The 9,088-nt window shown below is 35.6% G+C and overlaps 1 protein-coding gene across 1 annotated transcript in view; it reads right to left on the minus strand.

The window, feature by feature from the left end:
- Nucleotides 1-630: 630 nt before the first annotated feature.
- pik3r6a (phosphoinositide-3-kinase, regulatory subunit 6a) overlaps nt 631-9,088 on the minus strand; it is a 15,949-nt gene continuing 7,491 nt past the window's right edge. Inside the window, exons 2-6 of the mRNA XM_016506818.1 lie at nt 7,444-7,564; nt 2,684-2,757; nt 2,225-2,339; nt 1,351-1,421; nt 631-757 (exon numbers count right to left, since the gene is read on the minus strand). Coding sequence (XP_016362304.1) covers nt 642-757; nt 1,351-1,421; nt 2,225-2,339; nt 2,684-2,757; nt 7,444-7,564 — 497 coding nt within the window. The 3' untranslated portion in view covers nt 631-641. The remainder of the gene's footprint in view (nt 758-1,350; nt 1,422-2,224; nt 2,340-2,683; nt 2,758-7,443; nt 7,565-9,088) is intronic.

A 9,088-nucleotide genomic window follows, 5' to 3' on the forward strand; every position in this document is an offset into this window, starting at 1 on the left:
TAAAAACCAACATAATAAGACTGCACCAGATTCATGTTCATCTGTTTTGGATAAAACTGAACGTCCAGTTAGCGCCACTCACTGGAACATTTGACTTTCAATGTGTTGTGAAAAAATGCAAGAAGCAACATAATATTATTTCGCATAAATGTTGCCACAGGCACATATTTCCAATGAGCCTGGCTTGGCTAAGAAACAGCAGTCTAAATGGAACCTCTACTGAAACTTGAGCATTTATGGATGATGAAGTCACAGGTACTGCAGTGCTGTAGCAATGTCTCATGAGGGACAAGATAAGGGTAGGGAATGACAGCAAGTCAGCTGAGCTGCTGACAGCAGGACCCTTGAGAGGGCACACAATGTTCTCTGTAATACAAAGACAGGATTTTTCAAAGAAAAATGAGAGTTAGGTAGAAAGCGAGCAAATGGGTGCGGACAAATATGAAAGAATGTGAAACAATATAAGAGTGTTCTTAAACTGCTATTCCTAAACAGACAACTTCATAGCTTTGTCTTTCAGAAACCTTTAGCTTTGGTTCGCATCATATTCTTTGAGTCTCCTGGTGTCATTAAAAGGTCATCCTCATCCAAGGCTCCAGAATTGCATTGTGTTCCTGCTGTCACTGCTGAAAGTGTGTCTTTTACATTATAGAGCAGGTGAATCCACAGCACTCTTTCAGCAAAGTGAGGCCTGTCTTGGTTACAAAGGGAGTAGTCTGCTGGGCTCTGGGCGGCCTTCTCCCACTGCGGGCAACACCTACATACACGAGTTTCATAGACAAAGAGTTGTTTTATACACAAAGATGCAATGACTAGAAGTAAACCATTTTAACTGAGTTTAACAAGGTAATAAGAACATTTTCCCACCACAGATCTATCTAATACTTAAAAACATTCTCTATTAGTTTATTAAGCAGGAGTTTTTAAGAATTTAATTGAAAACAATATGTGTTCTCAAAATATGAAACATGTTTGGTTTACCCTGACTGGACAGAATCTGAGTCTGAAGCTAAAAAATATGAGACTGTGACCATCACACACTATGCAATTTTCTATTAAATCTCTATTAAAGCACTAATTTTTGGCAACTAGTGTCAGTTTGTCCAGACTGTAAATTGGGGCAAAATTCTGAGCAAAAATCATGTACTGTACAGCCTTTAGAGTTAGTTAGGGCTGTGTGAGAGGCTAAACCATTTGAAACATAGCCAGTGACTAATGTTTACAAAATATCCCACCTTATTTGTATTCTAGTCACCCTATATGCAATAAAGAAGTTTCATATTTTAACTGCATGACCAATAAAATCATAAACATTACTTTTGTTCTACCAACCATAAAAGAATGACTTACTCTTGGTTTGAGAGCTTTTTGGTAGTTTGGACTTGAGAAATTCAGCCATCTCTTTGTCCTCCTCCCGTTCCCTGTACAGCAGAAGTAATATGGTGATTATGAAGCAATGCATTGTGTGAAGACTGACTGTATCATTTGCTATTTATGCATGGCCTTCATGTCCTTCAGTTAGCTCAAGGTTTTCATGTTATTGCTGGGAAATGTAATCTGAAAATATAATGTCAATTCATGTATCATGCAATTCTCTTTCTTTATTTGTTCATGGTATTCTGCTGGCTTTACAAAAGACTTCTGCTCAGTGGAAGTGAATGGTTTGCAACATGTTACATGACTTCCATTCCAGCCTTTGAGAACTGGCTGGAAATGGACCTACACTGTGATGTGCTCCACGTGTTTAACACCAGCTGGACTAAAAATACATCCAGTTTTTCCTCAGCTGATAATTATTAACATGGAGCTCCAATATAGTAATTATTCCTTTGCACTGATTATACAAATGCACTAAAACTGAAAGAGTTTTTTTGGGTTAAATGCATTTACATTATGTTAATATGATTACATTGTTATACACAAGGCAAAACACTGGATTCAAAGTCAAGATTCAATCGCAAATTTGTGCAGATGCCACAAGCACTGAGCAGACTTTTCTTGAATTCAATTCCTGACGTTGCTGAGACAGGATGTGGCAGCATGGCTTTATTACAAATAAAATCCTATTACTTCTGTACTTAGAGGGTGAGTAATGTTTTTTTTCCCTCAGGCCTTAGACAGAATTCTGTCTGCCCCAGAATTGAGCTCAGTCAGAGATTTAATAAAGGGTGCAAATGAAGTGTGTCAGCCTCCTTCATTTCCCAGCATGCTAAAATCGGCTTACCTGAGACGCTCAAACTCCACGTCATCTACTAAGAAGTCTCTGGCCTCCACTAATTTATGAATCTGTTTCAGAAGCTCTTCCTCCTTCTGTTTGTCTTCGTTAGACTTGTCATTATCTGAAAATGAATTTTTATTTTTTTACCAAGCAACAGCTTTCATTGTCATGCTTACTAAGACCAGGCCACTTCTTATACGCTAACAGAAACACACAAGTGTTTATCAAAATAATTTCTGCAAAGCAAGTTTGGAATTAATATATTGGCTTTATTAGTAGTGCATGTTGTGCTACTTTTAGAAAACTGTAAAAGCAATTGAATAACGAGAGAGATCTCAAATTTTAATCAGTAACCTCAGTAAAGGTATAGTTGAAGGAGCTTTTACAGCTGTACTGTAAAAAACATTAAACAGTATTTCTTTCATTTTTACTCTAATTTATTCCAGAGGCTTTCCCAGATCTCACCTGGGATAGACAAAAGCTTTTGAAGCTCTTTCTTCAGTCTTGTAATTTCTTTACATAACTGGATATCATCCATCCTGCAAAACAAAAGAACAGGTAAATATGATAACACTGCACTGTTCTAAAGCATGCAGAAGCATTTACAGTCTTCACTACAAAAAAATTCTGCTTCATGAGCAACATTACTGAACCAACTAAAATATGTGACACCAACAAAACTGGCTTTTAAATAAAAGTAGCTTTTTAAGTGAATAAAAATAACTTTTTTTAAATAATAGTTGCAGGGTCACATGTTTTACAGTGTTGAGCGTGTAAAAAGCTTCACAGTGTGACTCAGTGTTTATTTTGCAATGTTCGGAATGGAATACCAGCTAAAACTTGAACACTGAACACTGTATACTGTCTAATTCATTTAATAGTAATTAAAACAGTAAGCTTTATCCTACCATAAACATCTCAAACAGACATTTTCTACACTGTTGTCACATGACCTCATGGTGTTGAAAATAACATTTAATGAAAGCATCCAGTTTACATTTTGTTCTCAAATTTTGTGTGAAAGCATTGCATTTTTGGATGCAGTATTCCATGCTGTAAGCTCTGTTGCTTACTGTTCATTTTGGCAGTTGCAGTAGGTCACCCATGCATACAGAAAATGTGCGTATTATACACAGTATGCCTACTATATACTGCAGTGGCAATGAGAGTCTGAACACTGCCCATGCATCCTGAACTTATTAGTATTCGTAGGTATTTGTTTGTAGTTAACACATTCATTTTTGTACAACTGGCTCCTTTGAGTCCCTAACCCCACTCTAAATTTAACCAATTCTCATCAATACAAAATCAGATCTATACAAGTCAGATAAGTGTATTTAATAATAATAACAGTTTTTATTAGTTTCAATATAGATAAGTCTATGTTGAACATCTGGATAGCTGCAACACAGTGACAATTTGGGATGCAAATAGATATTTTTATACAGCAATGAAATTTAATGTAAGCAAAAATAAAAAAAAAAAGTTTAAATTATGATATATTTGTCTTTTTTGCTGTCTAAACGCAAGCAAAGATGCTGTCAATATGTTTGCAATGTAGTCAATGTTTCAATGTATATGCAAACAAAAACAAGTGATAATGTACTCATGTACCAAGCTTTCTAATGATATCACTGCTTATTAGATTAAATTATTTGAACCACTTAAATCGTGATATTCAAAGAATTACACATGGCAGCTTTTTAACTCTAACCTGCAAATGTTAGAGTTTAGTTTTTGTGGTATAAATTCATATTTTTACTTTAATAAAACCAGTTAATTAAGATGTTACCATTTTGCATGCTACTCGTGTCAGATAGTAGTATTTAGAGTGCATTCAGTCCCTGAATTGTAAACCAAATACGGTTTAATGATGAAGCTGTACCATTGGATTTCTCTCTGTATCTCTTCGGTTCAGTTGAGACAGACTGTGGAGGCTGCGCACCAATCAAACACGTGGGAAGAAACGCCCCACTGATTTTGTGATAGCCAAATCTCTTCCCCAAACGATTGTGAGGGGAAACCAATATCAATGCATTAGACGCTCTGGCAGCATCAAAAGCAAAGCATTAACATCTTAATGAGGGGCAGCTGGCTGATTGTAGCTCTTGGTAATGGGAACAGGAAGGACAGATGACTGCAGATGTGATGGTGAGAAGAATTTCAGATCAACTTTATGAACCACTAAAGGATTGTGAGTTTGGCTGTTGACTGTCAATTATAATTGACACAATTTTACTGTTCATGTAGTGTGTTTATCTGGAATGTGAAAATGTAATTAAAGAAATCACTTCTGTTAATCTAAAAACATTAATGACATGGATACAGTTTGAACTTATTTTGAAGTGTTTGACATGTACAGAACAAAACCACAACGTAAATATTAATATGTAAGGGTTAATTTACAGTCAGCAGGTTGTTATTGCTAAATAAACCCAGAAATGGTGATTAGGACCCAAATGGACTGTGAATAATTGATTTGAGTTTAACTTATTTTATCACATGCAAAGAAAGAGACTGTAGAGTGATTCATGAAAAAAATTGCCTGGGCAACGGTAGGTTATACAGGTAAAATGGCCTTTTTTAATTTTAACCATGAATGATAACTATAACTATAAAGTTATAATAATTGTTCAAATTCTATAAGAATAGGGAAGTCCACAGCTGTAATGATAATGACAGAGGACTGATATTGTTGGAATTACTTTCAGAACGATTTTCGTCAGCTGATGAATGATAAAAAAACATTGAAAGCCAATCAGAATTCACCAAAGAACTCAAGCTGGACGATTTTAGCAATCCTATAAGATCACTGCAGATCACACTGTACGACATGGATCTAATAAACTTGGGTAAGACGTGCATGTTACTATAGAAGAATGAAATGTCATCAGCATGCGCTAGTGGTAAACAACAAGAGCATGATGAATCACACTTTAGCAGTTGTAGTTTTATGTGTGCTGAAAAAAAATTGGAAGCTGCGAAAGAGGAAGGGATAGGAGCTTGAGGTAAGCAGTTTTATGTTTTAGCGCCATGACAACGATGACAACGGCCGTCTTTGAACCTCTCTCACTGTATGACATAGGAACACCGATTAGGAGCCACAATCACAGAAATCACCACGATTGTTTCACCATGCCTGTCTATCATCTGGGACAGACGAAAATCATACAGTGTGTCTCGGGCTTCAGACAACATAAATGCATATAGTCATTGTACTTGTTGTGAACGAGTCTTAAAGGTGCTGTATGTCATTTTTTGAGTGTACTCATAAAAAAATACCATAATATGCTAAGTTCACATACTTGTTTCTCTGAAAAACAATGCTACAGCCAGTTATTCTACTTTGAAATGGGTGCTCTGTGTCTGAATGTCTCTTTTTGTTTTGGTCTGTGTGATTCCAGCCACTGCCAATTTACCCAATGTTATTTTGACACACCGGGTTGCCAATTGATGGAAAACACAGCGTTGTAGCCATAGAAACCAGTAAACAAACTGGGTCAGAGACTGCAGATTCTCCCCAACCTAAAAAGCCTCGGCATCCATCTAAAAAGTTCTATGACCAGAAGCATATTAAAACGCAGACAAATCAACTCATTAACCATGTTAGGCTTGTCGCCTTCCACTGTCAATTGCGCTCTTTTCAACTGTTTGTTATCAATCTGGCAACCCTCGTGAGCTTCGAGTCTGAGGAGGAGGGGGCAAAAAAAAACAACTCTCCTTCAATATTTTGAATTTGGACTGCAGTGCAGTTGTCAGTATTACATACTGCCCCTGCAGTCATTATACAAAAATATTTGACCACAGAATGCTGAGACTGGTCAATCAGAATGAAGTACTGTATTCAAAAGAGTTGTGTAATACGTATAAATACAGTGTGGTCTTGGACATTTAGACATATGCAATTCAAATATGCTATTCAGGTTTAAAATTTCTAAAAGAAACGATATAACCCATAGAAGATTATCTTTGAAACATTCTCAAATCATGATAGATACAGTAACATGGATCACCAAGTTTTGCACAAAGCTGTAGTGCAGTAGTTGTCAACCAGGGGGGTTGACAACTACTGCCATCCATCCATTCTCAAAACAACTTGTCAAGGAAGCCACAGGATGACATGACATTTTCACTAGTTTTCAGTCACAGACATTTAGGCCCCATGGTATATATCAGGGGCATTTCCTCCAAGGAGGCAAGGGAGGCAGTGCCTCCTCAAAATATTGGATGAGAAAAAAATTTGTAGTACAAAAATAAAAACGCCAATATTACAAAATATTAAATGAAAAAATGTAGAAATCACTTGTTTTTTTAATAGAAACACTGTGCAACAGTGACACCAGCAGGTAAAGTTACAGCAGGAGTCCACATCTCTCTTGCCTCCCCTGAGCCCACTGAATTTTAATAGACTTGGGGTCTGGGTGACCCCCTAAAGCATGTGGTGAGTTTGCTGGGGGGTAATTGAGAATGAATGGGGGAAAGTCACGTGAGAGGAGGCAATGCCTCCATCACAATATGATTGGATATGACTGGTTATATTCGCCTGTGATTGGTTCATGCGATAAATCCCGCCTCTTGTGTTTGCAAACGTTCTGTTCATGAATCAGTCTGAATGAACAATATAATGTCGTTAATGGGAAGACTAATTTAAAAAGGAAGTAAAAAACTCACACACTAAATATAACTATTTTGTTATGTAAAAATAATACTTAAAATGGCATAAAACATGATCTGTGGGAGTTTTTAGTGAGTAATTAGTTTGGTGAAATTTAAAGTAAATCTTCATGTCTGTGACCAATATTTAACAAGCTTTGATGACTGTTGATCTGAAAAATTCAAAATGAGTTAAAATTAACTATTAAAAAGAATAGCTAAACATAAGTTCACAAATAAAAGATATTGTTTAAATTGTTACTGCCTTAATTAATTATTTTGAAATAAATGTAAAATGATTAAAAACACTAACTTGATGAGATTCATACTTGGCATTAATAAATAGAATATTGATTGCACTGTTAAAGTAAAAATATAAAATATAATTGTTTTTTGTTTTCCTTTTCTGATAGTGTAAGTAATGTTTATTTAACCAAGAAAATGTGACTGGGACATGAATTTACATTTGATTAAAAAAAAACTTTGAGGTCTTTGCCTCTTTATTTCAGAACACCATCACACACCACTGGTATATATCATAAATATTTACATGTAAAAATCAGTTTACTTACATGTATCTGAGCTCAGATTCCCTCCTGATCAAAATGTCTCTGATCCGTTCAATCTTATAGAGTTCCCCCTCTATGTCTCCCACTGTGATAGTAGAGTCTGCCATTGAGACCACATCTGCCTCTGAAAACACAGAAAACAAGAAGATCTGGACTGAAGCCACACTGATCACGACCACAAAGCTGAATACAGCTCAGATTGCGTTCTATAAGAAAATATCAAATTTAATGAACGTCTTCTCTCTCAAGATTAGCAGTGCTTGTGTAGGATTTCTGAAAAATGAGGTACATTTCAAGATGCACCAGTCTGTTGAAATCAATTCACCATCATTACACCTCCTTCCTGTTGCAAATTTAAAAATAGCTAAACAACCACTGAGCCTCTTTACAGATCACAATTAAAGGAAGCGTAAACTAAACCTATACAATTCCTTCAGGTCTATCGTTAGTACCTTCTTCCTATTCTCGAAGAGGTTCTCAAAACCTCTTCAGTGACTTCCTCCGTATTCCTCCAGTACCAATAAATCAAATCTTTAGCAGCAGCAGAAAATTGCAAGCATGTCCAGGTTACCCGACTCGGCTGTCAGACAACAAATTATTACTTGCAAGGGTTTAGGAGGCCTAGCATAACTCTTCCCCTGATCCTACAATTGGTTATGTCACTGCTGATGTCTCCAGTGGCATTGTGCACTGTCTCTTTCTCATGAGTGGCATGGTAACCGTTATGCTAGGCTGAGGCTAATATGTTCTGTCAGTTTTACTCGGCTGAGTGGCCACTCAGTTCGTGAGATAGGGAAATATGACAATATTCATTCGTAATAAAGCCTTGTTTTGTTAATATATTTCTTCAAACAATATAACATGTCTTCATTTGTTATTTAGTAACAAACCACTGTATTGACTACCCTTACGAAAAAGAAGTTTATTCAAGTGTGCTATTAGTATACTTATTTTAAACAAAAAAATAGGAAAGTATACTTTTAGTCTACTTTTTATGTACTTCTCAGAAATGGGCTTTATATACTTCTCAGAAATATACTTAAAATGACATTTAAGTATACTTGACTTATAGCCTACTTAGAAAAAGTCTAAATATATTTGAGCTATACTTGTGTTCCTAGAATCCGTGTTTTCATTGTTATATGGTAGGGGGCGCTAGTACACATTTTCTGTACAGAATTTCCAAAAAATACAAGTGAAGAAGAAACTGAAACAACAGATGCTTCCACATGTAATCTAACATGATCATCAGACATAAAAGAGCATCAAAACTGTGTAAAGTTGATGTAATGTCGACCAATGAAGAGGTAATAATGACTGTCAAGCTTTGGGGTGTTGATCGACTCTATCTATGTTTTGATTATCCAATTTGAATCCAATTCATAGTCTTTTTTTCAGTTTTTTGTTCAAAATGTTGTTTATTTATTTTTTTGTATTTTTTTATGAAACTTACCCACATTCAAGTGTTTAAAAAAAGAATGCATGAAGCTAGAATAAAAATATTTTTGTTTACAAGCAGATACCCTGTTCTTTCTTTTGGTGTTTTGTATGTTCAGATATTCATATAACAAAATATATACAAATTAATACCTAAATAGGGACATAGTAGTATACTTAAAGTATGATGTAAAGTTCACTTAAAGAAAAC

Source organism: Sinocyclocheilus anshuiensis, unplaced genomic scaffold (assembly GCF_001515605.1).
Source record: "Sinocyclocheilus anshuiensis isolate Anshui unplaced genomic scaffold, SAMN03320099.WGS_v1.1 scaffold1477, whole genome shotgun sequence".
Classification (NCBI taxonomy): Eukaryota; Metazoa; Chordata; class Actinopteri; order Cypriniformes; family Cyprinidae; genus Sinocyclocheilus; species Sinocyclocheilus anshuiensis.